Below are 18,986 nucleotides of genomic sequence, written 5' to 3' on the forward strand. Positions count from 1 at the left end.
CGACCCGGGTCGGAGAGCTCGGCGGAGGCGGAAGCCAAGCTCTCCGACCCGGGTCGCTCTTACCCAGGCAGCAGGAGGCCGGCGGGGAGGCAGCAAGGACGTGCCCGGATTCCCCAGCCTCCTCCTCCTCCACCTCTTCTGGCTGTAGTGCACACTATCGTTTTGGGGTCGTACTTGGGGCGCATGCATGCGCCTTCAGTACGGCGTTTGGAAGGGCCCTGGGAGACTTGCACAGGAGAATTTTGTAGCCTCCATTTTAGAAATACGAAATACAGCAGATTTTTTCCATCCTGGGTGAAGCACACTGGCCCTTTTCATTAGTGGATCACAGAGAGAAATAAGGAAGGTTTTATATTAACCAAGCTGGAGATAATTGTAGATGTTCCACTAGATTTTTTTTTAAAAAGCCAGTTGAAGCCAAATTGGGTATGACTTCAGACTTCTCTTCACATTTCACCTTGGGACTCAAACATACAGACACTGTGACAGTATTTTTTCTCTCCATTCCCCCCTGTCCCACAACTGGCTAAACTTGCTTTTTTGTAGCATCAGGCCTTATGAAGAGGTCTGGAGACCTTGAAAGCTTTCACATTTTTGATGAACTTTTGGTTGGCCTAATAAAGATATTATACTAATGTGGATTCAATTAGTGGAGTTATTGATTTGTTCCTTTGAACGCATGTGTAACTATTGTAGTTTTTATCCATGGACTCTAAATAGTAGAATTATATACTGAATTTGGGTTTATCATAAAAAAAACCAAGATGAAATTAATCTTCAAATGTGACCCAAAGTTCAGAAAATGAAATACATTTTCTAGGATACAAAGGTGAAATTTCTTCCCTTTGGAGTCTTCAGTTTGATGAAATTTGATGTAGCCAGGGTCACTTGGTTCTTCTCTAATCCATTTAATAACACTGTAACCTATCAAATAATTCAGCAGGATAAGGAACAAAGCAGGGGGTGGGGTGGCAGGGAGAAAATACATTAATGGGTGGAATCTTCCAATTTAAGCAATCTTTTCAAACGTTTTGGCATTAAGGTGAAGGAATAAGAGCTGGTAGGCTTGCAGTGGGAATACAGATTTAAATTCTTTTTGGGTATCAATTCATGATACTGTCAGGCTGTTCTTAGCACTTTTGGCTCAGGAGAGGAAATGGACTTTAGTCCAAACTTAAAGACTTGAGATTTAGAAAAGTCAGCAGATCCTTAATGTTTGCTCTTGGAAAGCCTGGGTTCCTCACATGGGAGTTTTATCTGTTTTCCGGATTAGCAAAGCAACCTTCCCCTCTCCTTCTCTAAAGATGGCAGAAAGTGTTTTGCTTCTGGAAGATGATGTGGACATTGACCCTCTATGCGTTGTAGGTATATCCCGCTCTTCTCTTTGAGATGTAATCCTATATGTGAGCAGGACTTACACAGCACTGTATGAGGAAATGGTAACATAAATGTGGCATTTTACAAAATAATCAAACACAAATACTTAAATTGGAGATCACAGCATATGCAGTATTTCAATACAAACCTACTATTTCCTACATCCATTCAATGCTCTGCAGAAACTAGTAGTTTCTCAGAAAAAAAGTCTGTCATTCATATTTCACTTTGCAATAACATGAGGTAACTTCTTCAAGCAGAAAGAACATGTAATACTAGTAGAAACGTTACCTTCAAAATGCCAATTTCCATTTGGGAATACTGCTCATTTATTGTAGCTCCCATCTTCCCCTGAATGTCTAAATTCCAGAACTTATATGATTAAAAACATGGTGAAGCTGCTTTTTTGAGTTCACAAACTTTCTTTCTTGAGAAACCAAAGGCATAAATCTGAGGACACCTGGAGGTTACAATAAATCATGAAGCAGCTATTTATCATACTTGTACATCATGTATTGCAACCAGGAAGAGAGATGTTTCCATGGATGCTTTTTGGTTTCAGGAGTATTCAGTCATGAGGTGTTCAAATGAACGATGTCTCATCTAAAGGAAGGATCAAACATTAATATTTTTTTTTGGAATCCTGCCAGATGTCTTCATATGAGAATGAACTTCACTATTGACAGCTAATTTAACTCTTTGGTCACAAATCTTATGTAAAGGTTGAGAACTGCTGTACATGCTCTTAATCCTAACTATCCATTTTGTTATTTTACCAATGACTCATGGGATCATAAACCCCAGTCTAGAATACTTCCCCTACCCCCATCAAGGAACAATAAAAGCTGTTTTATTTTAGTAAGACATAGTAGAATCCAAAAGACTCAGGTCTCAGAGATACAGATTGAACAATGAGTTATGTTCCACTTTTAAGGACCAATACATATTGTTTATTATGGAGAATAATACACACATCAAGAAAAATGCATGTGAAATAATGTAGGAACAGCTGCATGTCTGTTTTACTACTGATGTATGCATCAGGATGGTCCCTATTCACATATGCCCCTCCCCACTGAAAGATATCAGAATCAGTTTAAAACTCTTAGGGCAATTATATTCTGAATTCCTTTGTCTCAGAACTCTCAGAACCGAGAAAAGTATTTCCATTCAGGACCTTTTATCTGTGATAAAATGGGGCATGTGTGGCATGGGTTGTCATGGTAACAGAAGGAGGGGAAAAAGGGGAGTGGCAGTTGGGTGCGGTTAGGAAAGGAAGGGAAAGAGAGAGGAAAAAGAGGAGGAAGAAAAAGGAAAAGTGTTGGAGGGATTTGGGGAAGATAAGAAAGAGAAGGCAACTTTGGTCAGAATGTTTGTAAGGAGCAGGGAATTGGGCAGCCTGCCACATTGAACAGCATTTTAGGAGCGGCATCAAGAAGTTTACCTGGGCAACATGTATGGCCCTGCACAAGCGGTTGGCATCTATTTAGGAGGTGAGACAACTCAGGGACTCATATTGTATTAATTGTTAAGCTGTTAATAATAAATTCATGAGTTTTGTAAAACGAAGGGCTTTCATGTTTGTCTAAGTTCTGGTGCCTCACCCCGATACCTTACTTACGGTTACACATATAGGGGACAATCCTATGCATGTTTGACAGAGGGCTTGCTGGGAGTTATAGGACTTTTCTCTCTAAGCATGCATGTGCCCTATTTATTTATTTATTTGTTGCATTTCTATACTGCCCAATAGCCAAAGCTCTCTGGGCAGTTCACAAAAAATAAAACCATGGAGACAAAGTAATAAAACAAACAACAGTATAAAAACACAATATAAAAGCACAACCAGGATAAAATCAAGCAGCAGATTTAAAATAGCAAAGTTAGTTAAAATACTGGGGAAACAAAAATGTTTTCACAAGGTGCAGAAAAGAGTATAACGTAGGTGCCAGGCGAACCTCTCTAGGGAGCTCTTGCCACAGCTGGGGTGCCTCAGCAGAGAAGGCCCTCCTCCTGGTAGCCACCTGCCTCACTTCCTTTGACAGGGGCTCACAGAGAGGGACATGATGTTAGGGTCCGGACAGGCACATATGGGAGGAGGCATTCCTTCAAATAACCTGGCTCCAAGCCTTGCAGTGCAGTCCTATGCATGTCTACTAAGAAGTAAGCCCCATTGAATTCAATGGGACTTACTCTCAGGTGCACAGAATTGCAGACTTATTCCCGCATAAACTTCCTAAGAAAATGGTGACCCTCTTTTAAAAATAAATCCCCTGCCTGCCAGCCAAGCCCCACTTGGCCGAAGTCTCCCAGCGCCCCGCCAGCTGCACCCCGACCACTTGGCCCTTCCCCTGTTGTACGCGGCCCCGTCTCTTCCCCAGCGGATTACTCTCCCCGAGCCTCCCCTCTCTCCTAAGACTTCCGCCGTGTGGTGTCACCGCCAAACGCGTCCGACCAAGCGAAGGAGGCGACTTTAGGCCGAGACACCAGCCGTGAGAGAACCCGGAACCGCCTCCGCCGCCGTTCAGGTCTCAGCCCTTTTGGCCCTCAGCGACGCCTTCTTCTCGGTTGCGGAGGATGAAGGGCCGGGCGGCTGTTGACAAGGCGCCCCGCGGGCCGTGAGCCGACGGAAAAAGAGGCACCGGAGGCAAGAGGAGCCCAATGACGAAGCGGGCGTCGCGTTAGGTGAGTACAGCCTGAAGGGGAAAGCGGGAGGAAAGTGGGGCTAGTGAAGCTGAGGGTAACTAAGGGGGCGGCGGCGGCGGGTTGAATCAGCAACAGGCACTGGGCGCGTGGCAGGGCTTGAACATAAGTTCTGCGGGGTTAAACGCGTGGCCGAAAGTGTGGTGCGCACATCCAGCCAAGGGGGTGTTGTGGCTAGAGGGGTCCGTGTGGTGGTGGTGGTGGAGTTGCTGGTCTCTTTTACATAGCTGGGACCGTGTGTACTTCTGCTGGGGTTCCCCGTGGCAGAACAAGCGCATACGATGACTTCTGATCTCGGAGGCCACGTGGAAAGTTGTGCTGACAGTTCCGTGGTTGGTTGATGCTGCGTGTTCCGGATTGTTTTGTTTTTAAACGTAGCTTACTGATTTGGCGGAAGTTGCTCGTGTCAAGTTTATATGATGACTTGGGCCCTAAAAGTAAAGAGAGCCTATGGTTGTCTGTGTCGGTGGGAGATTGTGAGTGGGTGTATTGGATACTTTTGTCCAATTCCAAAAGTCCCTGCTCAAAAGAGATTACTAAGTTTCATAAATATAAACTTAAAAAGCTACTGCCACTTAATCCTAAACAAGACTTTTGTCTTGTTTAGGATTAAGAACAGTTGGGGAAGAAATGCCTTGTAGCAAAGCCCAAATATTTTGAATGCTTTGCGCCAAATGCGTTTCCCCCTATTATATGCTGACAAAGGCAAAGGTTTAAATGGATGAGTTGGGTGCATTGTTTTAATTTTATGGGAACTATATAAGTCTTATTATGTTTTGGTTATTATTGGAAATCAACACTGATATACACACACAAATATATACTGCAGTATACACTGTGCCACATAAGGGGCCTCGAACACAATGCCAATCGCGTTAGTTTGCATAATTAATTTTCCAGGGAATCACATCATATAAGCTAGCACTATTGGCTTTGCTCTAGAGGACCCTTATGCTAGCACAAAATAATTTGTGTTAGCAGAACAACTTAGCCGGCTGTTTGCCCATGATATGCTAAACAACACTGTGAAGGCTTGCAAAAATAGATGTATAAATGTGAAATGCATGTATATGATTGCAGTGTTAGGCTTTCAAGTAAACATGCATTGGGTTGGACTGTTAGATCTGTTTAAATCCTAAGAAACCTGATGTACATGTTTTGTAGGCAGTAGCAATACATATACTAATAAGATATAACTTTGTCTCTTTTAAAGGCTCTGTCAACAAAGGCACAATGCTGGAATCATATGTGACTCCTATTCTAATGAGCTATGTGGATCGCTACATTAAGAATTTGAAGCCCTCTGATCTACAGCTATCACTCTGGGGAGGAGATGTAGTACTTAGCAAACTTGAACTAAAACTTGATGTACTTGAGCAGGTATGTTGTTTTCATTGTGACTTTTCTGTGCTGTAATAAAATAAAAGTGGATTTAAATGTATGTACAATTATTAAAACAAGTTATTCATATTACTATTGGGTGGGTTATATTATTATTATTATTATTATTATTATTATTATTATTATTATTCATTTATTATCATAATTGAGGCTAGTATGCTAGGAATAAAACAGTGTAGGCCCTGCATAGCTCTGTCTTGGGCCACAAGGATATCTAATTCTGCATTGGTAGAATTTATTTTCCATAAATATTAAACAACTTTTTATTCATATTTTATGTACTCTGTGGAAACACCAGATTTTGCAGCAGTAAAGCCTCAACCATTTACCCCAACCACAAGATTGAAGATTAGGGGCTTGAACCCATTTCATTTTTATCTGCTACCTGAATAGCTTATTTCAGTGTACCCGAGTATAGAGTTTTGATCTACAACTCCCATAAGCCCCAGTTTGCATGGCTAATAGTTAGGGATTATGGGAATTGTAGTCCAAAACATTGGAAAACACAAGGTTGGGGAAGGCTAGTTTGTGAAATAATGCAGGACTAATACAAAACTAAACTTGCCACACTGTTGGGCCTATTCAGGAAGTTGGACCAGCTGCCACCTCAATTATAATCCCAGAAATCTGCTGTGTTCCAGATCCAGGCTGGATGCAGACTGATGAATGAGAAGGCCTCTTCAGTAGCTTCTTTTCAACAACTCTAAAGCTAACTCAGGGCCATAATACATGTTAAAAATGTAGCTAGCGGCTGTCTTTTCTTCTTTTTTTACTCTAGAGTAAGCACAGGGACTTGTTCAGCACTGTAATGTGAAGTATAGGAGGCTTTAACCCATTGCTCCCTGCTGTACACCTAGCTTCTAGCTATGTCTTTAAAGTACTAACCCTGTTCAGATGACATATTAAGCCACAGTAATTAAGCATTTGAGCTAAACATTATGGCTCAGTGTGTTGTGTGAACCATTCCTAATCATGGTGGCTAGATAACCACATTTTAAACATGCTCACTAACCATTTGCCGGAAAAAGGGTTAAAGGCATAACCATAGCTTACCGTGCTGTCTGAACAGGGTCATCGACTCAGTTCAGACAACACGTTTCTGAATGGTGGTTTTAGAATTCCACAGTGGAGTTTTTACACCACTGTTGAGAAACGTATTGTCTGGCAATGGTGGAATTTTTTGGGAATACACTCCACGCAGAATATCCACGCTGTGCAGAGGAAAGTTCCTGCACAACCATTGTGTTGCGTGTTATGTGGCGGGCTCCGCGGAGTTTTCCATTGTGTTGAGTTGAGTTTTCCCACTGGCTACGGAGTTCTCTGTCAAGAGTGGTGAAATAAGTGAGGGCCACTCTAGGACAGCTGCCAGGATTGTTTTTTGCAGGAATGACTGATGGAATACTATTGGGAGGACCACGGGAGGAGAGAGGGTGGAGGAACTGTCAATCAAATGTCGCAATGGATTTTACTCAACTCCACGGTAGCCCACAGTCACACAACAGTGAAGTTAGAACATGTTGTGTGGGAGTACCCCCTAAAAACTCAAACGTTGAGTGGAGTTTTTACATGGTGTTGACTAACTGTTGTCTGAACTGAGCCAGCATGTAGTTTGGCCATGATAGGCAGAGGCAGCTACTGCTGGCGAAGAAGAACCTGAGAGGATCAGAGTAAGTCAGAAGCAAATGTTGCTAGAGTTGATTTGGAATTATATCTCTTAGACAATCTATCTGGCCTAGCCACATGTTCTCTCTGCAAAAGCATAAAGCAGAAAGAGAGAGGACCAATTGCTACTTTGGTTGATAAAGTGCAAGAGTAGCTGGTTCCACTTCTGAAGCAAATGGGTTGCTTCTGGATGAGGCTTTCATCTTGCAATTGACCTCTCTCAAACATGGAACTTTACAGAGGTTCCAGACAATGTTATCTTCCATTTGTAGCCCTCCTGGGTTTTCTTCCTGTTTTTTTCCATCATTCTTACCAGAAAAAATCCGTTAAGGAGGAAAAGACAGAATAGGTGTACAATGCCTTTTTGATTTGTAGTACAAGGAACCCTTCTCCTGGAAGCTCAAGTCTAGGTGGTGGTGCAGTAGCTACCAACTACAGTTGGTGTACCTAAGGTGGTTTTCCACGCCATAGTGGAATTTGTTTTATGACTTCTCCCGTTAGGTTTATGGAGAGTGCGTTATTGGGGGGAAATTGTGGGGGGAGAGGAAGTTGACAACAATAAGGCAGTGGCTATCTAGCAATGTTGATTTGGGCCCTCCTTGTCTGAGACCTGGAGCAAGAGTCCTGTTGTTGTTGTATTTTACTTTATTTGCACTGCAATAACTTAGCTGAAATGGCACACTTCATTTTCTCAGTCATTTCAGCTGAAAAGTTTATTAATGTAAATTGTTCATTTAAAAAACATTGTGCAAGCTTTCGAGATCCCCAATTCTCTTCTTCAGGAAAGAGAATAGGTGGGGGGGGGGCAGAGAGGGAGGAAAGGTAACTAGATGGTGAGCTCACATTGTCTGCATGTTTTGACTAATCCCAAGGTATAGTATGGAAGGAGGAGTCTGCAGGTCATGTGATGGTTACAGGAAAATTATGCTGCCTTGGTTACACTGGGAAGAAGACGGGGAATTTTGGATTCTCCATTTTGTGTAATAAGAAATCCAGCTATTCTCAGAAGTGTTTTCTGTTTTGTTCAAAGCACATGGGACCATGATGGAAAACACTTAAGATGTAGGGAAATTCCTTTTATAGTTGTCCTTTATAATATAAGAAACTAGATTTGGGATACTTCCCCAGTAACTGTTACTCTGCATATGTCTACATAATATTCGATGTGATTAAAATTTGAGGTAGATTTTTTTATTTCATATAGAATAAAGGGATTAAGGAATGAAAATTATCATACAATTATCAATGCTTATATAATTTACAATCACCACAACTGTATCAGCCTGATTCTAAAGAGCTATGATAGAGCAATATCATAGTATAAATTGACTTTGAATCTTCTTTCAGTTTCTGAAGTGGTTTGCCATATGGTGTATAAAGAGTGAGAAGGTATCCGCTTCTTGAAGAATATGTTCTGAATTCTAGCATGAATTTTTTAAAATTACTTAGGAAGAATTAATAATCAGAATTCCCAAAATGCTTGCCTAAACTGAACACATTTCTTGTCTTATAGAGGGTTTTAAAAGGCAGTATATTGTATCTGTTTTAATTTGCTTGTCATTAAAAGAACATTGACCCTGCACAGACCAAATCAACATTCTTCATAAAGGTGGAGTCTAATTCATTTTTTTTGGACTACATTCTATATATATATTACAATCAAATATACGTGCCTATCTAGATACTTCGCAAAGCAGTTTCTTCATTATGACGTTTGGAATAAAACCCAGTATTTTCCAATATACAAGTCATATGCAAAGTAGCTTTCTAGATTTGATTATTAGCACCAGTAGAATATTTGAGAAACAAGAAAACATGTTTGATTCTGCATTCAGTGAAAATGATCAAATAAATGTACACTATACATTTTTCTGCTTTGGGGGAAAGTACTTCTTGCTGCTCTTATTTGTTTCTCAAAACACTGTTGAAAGGTGAGCTGGCTGCTGATTAAACTTGAAGTTGTATCTGGTAGAGTTGGCATACCTTATACAATATTATGGAAGTTCTCTTCATATAAACAAAAAAGAGAACATACAAAATGGATGTTTGACTTACTGCTCAATTTTACTGTTGCATTCTTAAGTGGTGTTGGCTGGGTTGTCAGCTTTGTCATGCTGATTTGCATTCAACATTTTGAATGTCTTCCCTTCATTTGTTTTATATAAAAAAGAAAAGTCTGGCATCTGTCATAAATTAGTGGGGGGGGGGCTTCAAACAAAGAAACTAACTTTTTGTTACCCACATCTGCATTTTCTTCATTACCATTCTCTGCTCTGAAGGAGGCTGAGCTCCTGTATTTCCTTTAAAAGTATTGGGGGATTTGGAGATGGAAATGATTTTTTCTTCTATTCCGTCCTTTTCAACGTTCTCATATAAAATTGCTGTTCACAATTGCACTAGTTCTTTGGCCCCTATATAGCTTAAACCCTTGTTTGTAAACACATTGGACCTGATCTTGAGAAACATTGGCTGTGTTCGGACAACGCATTAGTCGATACTGGGTGGAATAGTAAACTCACAGTTGGGTTTTTTGTGGGTAGTCTCCATGCAACATGTTCCTACACAACTGTGGGTGGTTGGGGATGGCGTTGAGTGGACTAATAGTCAACCTGGCATTTGACTGACACAGCTCCCGCCCCTCTCCCCACCCTCCGTCTTCCCTTAGTCCTCCCGGTGCTATCCCAGCAGCCTCTGTGAGTTGTGCCAGCTGTAGCAGAGCGGCCAGCTCGGTTTGTGTTGCTCTTACCAGGGAACTCTGTAGCCATCCAAAATAGTCCACTCAATGGCTCAAAAAACTCTGCTGGCTCAGTTTGGACAACACAGTATTTATTTATTTATTTATTTATTACATTTTTATACCGCCCAATAGCCGAAGCTCTCTGGGCGGTTCACAGAAATTAAAACCATCATAAAACAATTGGTTGTGTGGCTAGTCAACTCTGCAGCCAATTGTGCTTCTCCAGTGGGTTTTTTTTTTTTTTTGCCGAAAAAGTCAACCATGGGGTGGTTTTTGCCTGACAGATAACACAAATTCCAACTATTGACCGTTTAGCTCATGGTTGACTACTAAAACCACCAGTGGTTATTGTGGTGTCTGAACTGGGCTACTGTGAATCTTCACATAGAGCAGGCCCCTAATGTTGCTCCCTTGTAACCTGCTATTGTAGTATAGAGCAAAGGATCTGGTATGTGTAAGTGGGGGATGCTTAACTACTTTGTGTTCCATTTATCCGTAGGTATTCCCATTTTTACCCTCTCCTTGCTGCTCCTGCTGCCATTGCCAGTTACTATCCTCACCTTCTTGTTGTTCCAGGTGACTGGCCAAGCCCTGGTAATGGTAACAGAGTCACAGATGACATATTGTGACACTATTTAATGCAGAGAAGCATTATGGAAGTGACATATGTGGCTCCATCATTTTTTTTTATTATTTATTACATTTTTATACTGCCCAATAGCCAAAGCTCTCTGGGCGGTTTCCTTTTAGCCAATTCTAGTCTTCTTTTTAAAGCAGGACAGTACTTTGACTATTCATATTTTTGCTGTGTATTGGATGATAGAAATAGCAACTGTTGCTAAGTTACATGTCTGTGTCTTATAATCTGTTAAATTATGGAGTGTATAGGATACAGATGTTGAATGGGAGAATTAAGTATATTGGAAATGATGTGAAATGCACCAATAATTATGTCAGAAAACCTTTAACAGAATACTAGTTAAATTACACTTTGATAACTGTAGATATGTTTCAGCAGCTCAGTTTTATTTAAATTAGGTTTTAATAGCTAACTTGGTCATTTGATTTGACTTTTGTTTTCAAGGAGCTGAAATTACCATTTACATTTTTAAGTGGACACATTCATGAATTACGTATCCACGTACCATGGACAAAGCTTGGTTCAGAGCCAGTTGTGATTACTATCAATACAATGGAGTGCATCTTGAAGCTAAAGGATGGAGCCCAGGTAAAAAAAACCCAAAACCTAGCAAACTTGAATACAACAATAGGTGTGAATTTAAATGCATTTCTTGCTGAATAGATTTTACGGGAACTTAAGTTGTTTGTTGTCTTATCAAAAGCCTTCTATATTAACATAATTTTTCTGGACATCCTTTTTTACTGCTAGGAAATTGTGGTTAGAAGTTCAGTTGATTTTTTTCATTACAATGTTTTTCTTGGAAGACAGTTAAATGCATTTCTTACTGACATAAATTTGTTGCCCAGACAACAAATTTATCTTGGGAACAATATGACAGCCCAAATGCTTTCAGTTTTCTTTCAGCTAAGAATCTGGATCTCTTTGCCTGGAGTTGAGTACTAGCATCATTGAAAGATGAGGAAGCCATGCAGAAGTAAACGCTTCTACATATTAATATTCGAGTACTGTGGTCTTTTTGTACCAGTGCTCTTAAATTCATTTCACTTCTGTTCCTTGTTGCCCAGGTACTAATCTTCACACGAGTAACTTTTTCCTGTAATTGTATGTCTGAACGTAACTCTTCTGTAGATACAATGTTGAATGTTCACAAGGGGTGGAAGGGGCGATGAGAAAAAGTTATGAAAATTCTGGGATGCTGAACTAGATGTGAACCAGATTCAAAATTTGTGAACTATAGCAAGTTTCAGCTTCTGTTAGCAGCCAAAATTAGCAAGCTGGCTAGAAGAATATGTGCATTGACATAATGATAAAAATCAATTAAAGGAAAAGTTTCCTTTTTTCCCCTCCCCTCTTCTTTTTTTCTTTTTTCTTTCTTTTTTACTTTATTGACCCTGGTTGTGAAGGAATAAGGTCAGGTCAGAAGCCGGAAAGTAGAAGAACATGTGAGTTTGGTTTAGACCAGTCATGTACAAAGTCACATTTCTTTAATGGGGTTTAAGATTTGGCGTGATGCCTTTCAAAAGTAGGGGTGCTTCAGGTCTCTCCCGCCCTGTCAAAGTACTCTCTCTTTGCCTTCATTCAGCACCACCCATAACTGTTCCTGCCTGCTCTGCCCATCAAGCCCTTCCTATCACCCATGATGGTGTATTAAACCCATGTTCAGGGGCAATATCATTCTAAAGACTAGATGTTGGGGATAGATGGGGGTGGCAGCATTATTGTCATCTTGCCCTATTTGTAAGGATCCCAGAGACAACTGCTGGTCACTTTTGGACCAGATGGAGATGGGCAACTTACCAAAGGTCACATTATGAGTACAAGGCAGATGAAGGGCTTGTTCTCCAAGCACTAAGCCATTCTGTTGACTCCATATTTGGTACTACAACATCTGTTTTACAAAAGGCAAAGTATTCATTTATTTATTTACAATATTTATATACTGCTCCACATCTGAACAGATTCTGGAGCATATGAAAAGGAAGAGAACACCATATTAAAACATATAAAGAATAAAACAACATATTAAATGCTTTTAAAACAGAATATCAATAAAATGTCCTTTATTTTTGGTACCCCTCCATTCGACTCCTTATGAGCACAGTAAAACTCAAAAACAACATCTATAGCTCATTTTGAGGCATACTAATTGAATTAATTTGCATGATTGACACAGGGTGCTGAGTCCACCCTTCTTGATTAAGTGGGCAGGATGACTTTTAGTGCAGAGTGTAAATATCCTGAATTATATGGCTGTTAGTAACCCAACATCTTCTACAGCCACAGAACTGCGAGGGCTATAGATCCACTAACTCCCTGCCCCACTCTGTTGGGAATGGAATGCTTGATGAATCTGTCGCAGAATGTATCTTCTTAGGTTCTTAATTAAAAAAAACCCACATGTTTTGTTAAGGGCTTTCCATGTTCACTCAAGCTCCAAAATGCTGAGAAATTACAGCTGTTGCTATGACTTTAACAGGCACATTATATTGGGAATATGGATATGGTATAGTATCTTATGCTGTGGCTAGCTCCAGCTTCACCACTTCCTTGGAGCTGGATGGCTGTCAGTCCTGAGTCCCAGATTTGTCTGTTCACTGAAATAAACACATGGTATCTATGCAACTGAACCTATAGTGTGACTGAAACTACCATTCCATGTTACAAGTACCCAACTATCAGAATATAATTTTTATAAATAAATAGGTAAAATAAATGTTTATACAGTGGTCCTTCCCCCTATAAGAGAATTCTGGATATTTCCTGAAATTGATAGTGATAATGCAAAATATGCCAAAGATGTTGATCCTTCCAAATTTGCATAAAGACTTGTGTTTCTTACCTGCAGTAGGAGCTACAATAGCAAACAACATAAACAACATAAAACAACATAATCAAAAGTGAATATGCCACTTTTCCAATACATTGAGGGATTACCAATCATGCAATCAATAACCACGTCTTCAAAAATGCCAAATGCAGGAAATAGCAACTAGGTTTCTTACAACCTACAGCAGCTGATCTTTCCCAAAGCCCACTCTCTTATTCAAGTGCAGTTGTTAGAGCTCCAGCAGAGAGAAAGGGGGTGATGATTTGTCCCTCCCCTGCAGTTGGGATACTCTTGCTGCTGCTGCTGCTGCTGCTGCAGGAATGTATGCAAAATAATATATGCAGTACATTTTCTGTTATATATGTAGTACTGGTCTCAACCTCAGATGCATTTATGTTGTTAAAAAAATCAATGAAAACACACCCCATAACTATTTCAAGCAGGAGTGACGAACAGTGGTTGCAGGCACTTTCAACACTCAAAAACTAATCTGAGTAAAATGATTACCAAAGCACGATTAAATGGACCATGCAGCCAGACTTGTTTAATTTCTTGTGGGAGATGGTTCCAAAATCTTGGGGCACTGAAATTCATTCAGATTTGGACACTGATTTTAAAACAGTTGAAACTTGAAATGAATTTTCACTGCTAGATATTGATGTATAGAAAAATATATATGGAAGAAGTACACCAAATATCCTGGACCCAGACCATAAAGTGCTTTAAAGGTAAGTATCAGTATCTTGAATTTGTCCTGAAAGTAAACTGATAGTGGATTGGGCCCAATTAGGTTTTTTTACTGCCTTAATGAGTCCGATCATTTCTCCTTCAATTTTGCATTTGTGTATGAGGCTGCAAGTGAGCCCTTGGTCGGCCCCAGAATTTGTATCCTGCGCCAGAGCAGCTCACACCAATTTAAAACTACAATATAATATAAAAACATACATCCAAGACATCTGGAGAAGGCAAGACCCTAGTCTGGTTCATCTCTCCAGAAAAGCTAATCTACCTCTCCACCAAAATGCAGGACTCAGAAAAACTAAGGATCACAGTTTAAAGTACATTAATAGCACTTCCTACCCAATTAGCAGTCGTGCACCTTGAACTAGCAGATCCCATGCCTGCTCATGCTCAAGGAAGGACAATATAGCTGTCTGTGCGGCACTCAAGCCTTGCTTATGGGGGCACTCATACTGGCTGCAGCCTTAGAGCAGGGCTGGGAAAATGATTTCTGGTGGAGGGCCAGATGACCTCCCACGCAGCAAATGAGAAGCAGGAGCAAAGCACAATTGGCTAGTATTTGCAGGGGCTCTGCATTCGTTGACTGACTGCACTCCCCCTCCCAATTAAATCCCCATGGAGAGAGCAGGGCATAGGCAAATCCCCTTGTTATATCTGATCACAGATTGGAGGATTCCATTTCCTGCATCCTTTCCAAACACCCAGTAGCTTCCAGGCCAGGTGATGGGCCTTGGGGAGGGAGCCCAACCTTCTTTGGCTGGATGAAAAACATCCATGGGCTGTAGGTTTCCCTACCACTGTCTTAAAGCCTCTTGACTGGATTGCTTATGGGCAAATTAAAAACCCACCATGTAAATGTGTTTAATTTTTACAATGGGCTTTTTAACCTTTAAGATGTTGGTTTGTCATATTATGTACACTGAATAAAGTATTGCCACCATGTAAACTTTTGCTGCGGAAAAGTGATATGTGGTGTTGATCAAGCCATATCCTAGTATCGATATTGGTAATAAAATCATATGAAAAACTGCTCTGAATGTCTATTATCCTCATGCTATCAAAAATCTATTGAAAGTTATTTAATATGTGCCAACAGAGTTTTTGTTTTTTAAACAACATTTTGTGGAAAAATTAACAAAATTCAGCGTAGAGTCAATGCTACTTTCCCTAGGGATGAATGACATTTAAAAATATATGTTCGTACTTTGATAGAAATTTCTATTGTAAGGCCTTCTTGTAGAAAAGTAGTTATTCTGATGGAGGGAGGCTATATAAGTGGTTAAGAAGTGGTAAGTGTTAACATTTAGTTAGTTAGTTAGTTAGTTCATAGCCAAAGATCTCTGGATGGTTCACAAAAGTTAAAAACACAAAGTACAGCATAAAATATGAAAGCTTAAAACCACAATATAAAATACAATCAGAATAAAACCTAGCAGAGATTATACAGATTTAAAACAGCAGAGCTAAAACTCTTGCATGCTAAAATATGGGGAGAATAAAAAGATCTGTACCCGCTCCTGAAAGAAGTACAACATAGGTACTAGGCAAACCTCTCATTACACAGTTGGGGTACCACAGCAGAAAAGGCCTTCTTCCTGGTAGGCATCAGCCTCACTTTTTTTGGCAGGGGCTCATGGAGAAGAACCCCTGAAGATGATCTTAGTGTTCAGGCAGGTACATATGCATCATACTGGTCCCCTGTAACTGTACCACAGTTAGGCTAATCATGCTTATTATGACTTATGATGGCTTTGAAATGCAATTTTAGATGTCATTTGGGGTGATCAAAGCACTTATATGCTAGCATCTTCAGATCAAGGATTTGCCAAGGCATTGTCATTTCATCACTGTAAAAATATGTCTTGCACTGTTGAGTCTGACTGCATTTCGCTTTCTGTTTTGAAAATGGCTAGCGCTCCTGGACATATATTTGTCAGCTATAGTGTTATAGTTTAAGCTTTGACTCCAACCTTGTGGAAAGTTACGCATCACTTACCTCCCTAATGTTGGAGATCTGCTGGAATAAGTAAAAAAAAAAAAGTTGTGTTGGATCATGGCCCTGGCATGGGTAGATTGGGGGAGACTGAACACAGGGGAAAGTTTACACCAGCCCTGCAGCTGATGTATAAAAAAATCCTTCTTGCTTGCAATGGGAGGGAAAGAAGTTGGACTTTAATCCCTGTAACAGGAAGGAATAGAGGAGAATGACACTTTTCTTTCTCGCTTCTGCCCTGGTACCATGAACCCAATAAGGTTTAGGATATGTCAGATGCCCCTATGTTGGAGCACTCTAAATCTAAAGGTAGGATTGTTCTGCTAATCTCCTTAATAGGCTCATATTTAATAGTTATTTAGATTTCTCAAGAATAATTACCCTTGAGACACTTTTTGTGTACATTTGTATTCTTTATTATTTCAACATAGTGAGAATCAATGCATATTTTAAAAGGTCTGGTGTTAGTTATGCCACCCATGCAGTACCATATATGTATATATACATACATATACATATACATACATATAGAACACTAAGTATTTTTTCAACGCTAAGGTAGAAGTTTTGAGGCCAGATGTCCCATAAGAAACACATTTTAGAAGCAGCAAATTACAACTAATTATAGAAGCTGCAGAAACAGATTTGTAACACATGACTTTGTGCAACCCAGAACTAATATTTGATATTGGACCATGCAGATGGCTACTGCTGGAATGATCAGATTTCCTGCTTGCATGGTATTTGAAACTTGAATTTTGTGGTGCATACAGCAAAAGGTCAAATGTCACAAATGTAAAGCACTCTCAAAACAAGTATTTGTTACAGATGTTTAAGAATCTATAGCAAGAAAGAGGTTTTGAAAATTACAACTGACATTTGGACAAATTATTTCATGGTATGTACACCCTTGGAGAGTAACTTTTGGGTTTATGCCAATGATAGGATTTATCTTTGTAATAATAAGAATGTAAATGAAAGCAATCTTTTTTCCCCTTTTCTGAGCATATATTTAGGAAGTTATAAATTCATTTCATTTCATGACAAACAACTCCTTCTAGATTACTGGTTCCCAAGCCCCCCCCCCCCCCCCTCAACTGCCCTTAAGAGCTTCAGATACCAGTTTAAGCCCCTTCTTTATACTACATTTTAAAATATACTTCACATTTTAATTTAATAATTTAATAGGGCTTGCATACAACCCTGTGCTCTGATAGAGCATACAGTATCACCAAATCTGCTTTCATTATTATATGTTGTGTTTCCCAGTTAGAGAATCTAGTTTATAGATTTAAACATTTGTACCACCATTTTTAAAATCTATGTTTTTGTTTATAGTCAACCAGTGTTTTCTTCTTTCATTCTGTAAAAAAGGAAATAGCATTGTGCCAAGAACTTTGCAGAAAATAACAGCAAATAGCTAGGTGACATGAAGTAGTTTGGAATTGGACTGAGTACTTTTAGGGCTCAATCCTATTCCCATTTACATGAGCGAAAACCTCATTGAACTCAATGGGATCTATTTTTTGGGTAGACATATATAAGATTGGACTGTAAGGCTAGTATATCATAATATACTAGCGTGTGAGAAATTTGTCACATTTTAACATGAGCTTCCTGAATCAAGCAAGAAACTAGTTTGCATTTTATCAGCAAAATGTATACATTTCCAGTTTTCAATGCAGTTCACACACAAAAATGTGTGCGAACATGCATCGGTTTGAAAGAATACACAAAGTAATATACAATTTGAAAAAACAAAAGAATAAATAAAATTTCAACAGAATAAAACCTGAAACAAAACATTCTTTAAAACAAGACCGAACAGTATTAAAATGGTCCAGGGTGCTGCTACAGAAAATGCCATGTCTCATGTGTCTATTAACCTAGCTTGTGTTGATGTTGGGACATACAACAGATATAAATACAAGTAACTTATAGTGACTAAGAACGGGCCATATGGACAAGTAGTAACATTATGTACTGGGGGTGGGGGAAGAAAAGGAGGAGTATTTGGAAAACAATAGTAAATGTTATAATGTTAAGATTTATTGATGCTTTACACCAGGGGTGGGGAACTCTGGATTCCAAAACTGGATTCCATTGTATTTAATCTTATGGGAGCCACGGGTGGGTGAGGGACTGAAGTTACAAGGAGGTGTGACCAAAGCCTCATGCACACCCACTGGTTTGGACACATTCTTCCTTATACTCACTGGTTTGATTGCATTCTTCCCCTGCCCCGCCCCGCCCCTTCATAGCCATCCTTCATTTTAGCAAGCTGGAATGAAAGGTTAGCAATGAAAGGAAAGAACAGGGAAAACCAGACTGCGGATTTGCAGGATGGAGGAGGAGCAACAGATCAAAGAAAAATTAAAGATGGCGGTGGCAGCAGCAAGTAGAAAAGGTTGGGGATGGCTGAAGGGGAAGATGTAAAGTTTCAGGAATGGCAGCAAGAGTGGGCTAGCAACAATAATCACAGCTCATCTGGTCTTTCCCTGGTAGCTGATGCTGCTAACTTGCAGAGCCTCTCACATGTGGTCCAGGGGGGAAGAAAAGGCTCAGTCTATCCCAGGAGCAAGTAGAGGCAGTACTGAAAAGCGAACTAATTCCTCCCTGTGCAGGAAATCGGCGGTGGTGGTGGTAGAGGAGGGATGGATTACAGGAGAAGAGAAGGGGGTGTCTTAAAGCAGTCCAGAGCAAAAACTGAAACTAGTGCTTTGGTCCAATACTCAAGAATGCCCAACATGGCTTAACGGAAAGGAGTATGTTCTGTTAATTTAAAGTAAGAGGGGACATTGCGAGGTGGGTTCCACTTCAAGTACTTGCATGCAGTTGCAAAAGAACATGAATTTTGTCACGGTGCAGGGCCCCAGTAATTCATGAGCTGAGGAGAGGCTGC

General features: G+C 40.0%; 1 protein-coding gene across 1 annotated transcript in view; it reads left to right on the forward strand.

The window, feature by feature from the left end:
- Nucleotides 1–3,910: 3,910 nt before the first annotated feature.
- Nucleotides 3,911–18,986, forward strand: part of VPS13B (vacuolar protein sorting 13 homolog B) — a 434,090-nt gene continuing 419,014 nt past the window's right edge. The window contains exons 1-3 of the mRNA XM_063130990.1: nt 3,911–4,062; nt 5,294–5,460; nt 10,965–11,108. Of these exons, the coding sequence (XP_062987060.1) occupies nt 5,314–5,460; nt 10,965–11,108 (291 nt within the window). The 5' untranslated portion in view covers nt 3,911–4,062; nt 5,294–5,313. The remainder of the gene's footprint in view (nt 4,063–5,293; nt 5,461–10,964; nt 11,109–18,986) is intronic.

This window comes from Elgaria multicarinata, chromosome 7 (genome assembly GCF_023053635.1).
Source record: "Elgaria multicarinata webbii isolate HBS135686 ecotype San Diego chromosome 7, rElgMul1.1.pri, whole genome shotgun sequence".
Lineage (NCBI taxonomy): Eukaryota > Metazoa > Chordata > Lepidosauria > Squamata > Anguidae > Elgaria > Elgaria multicarinata.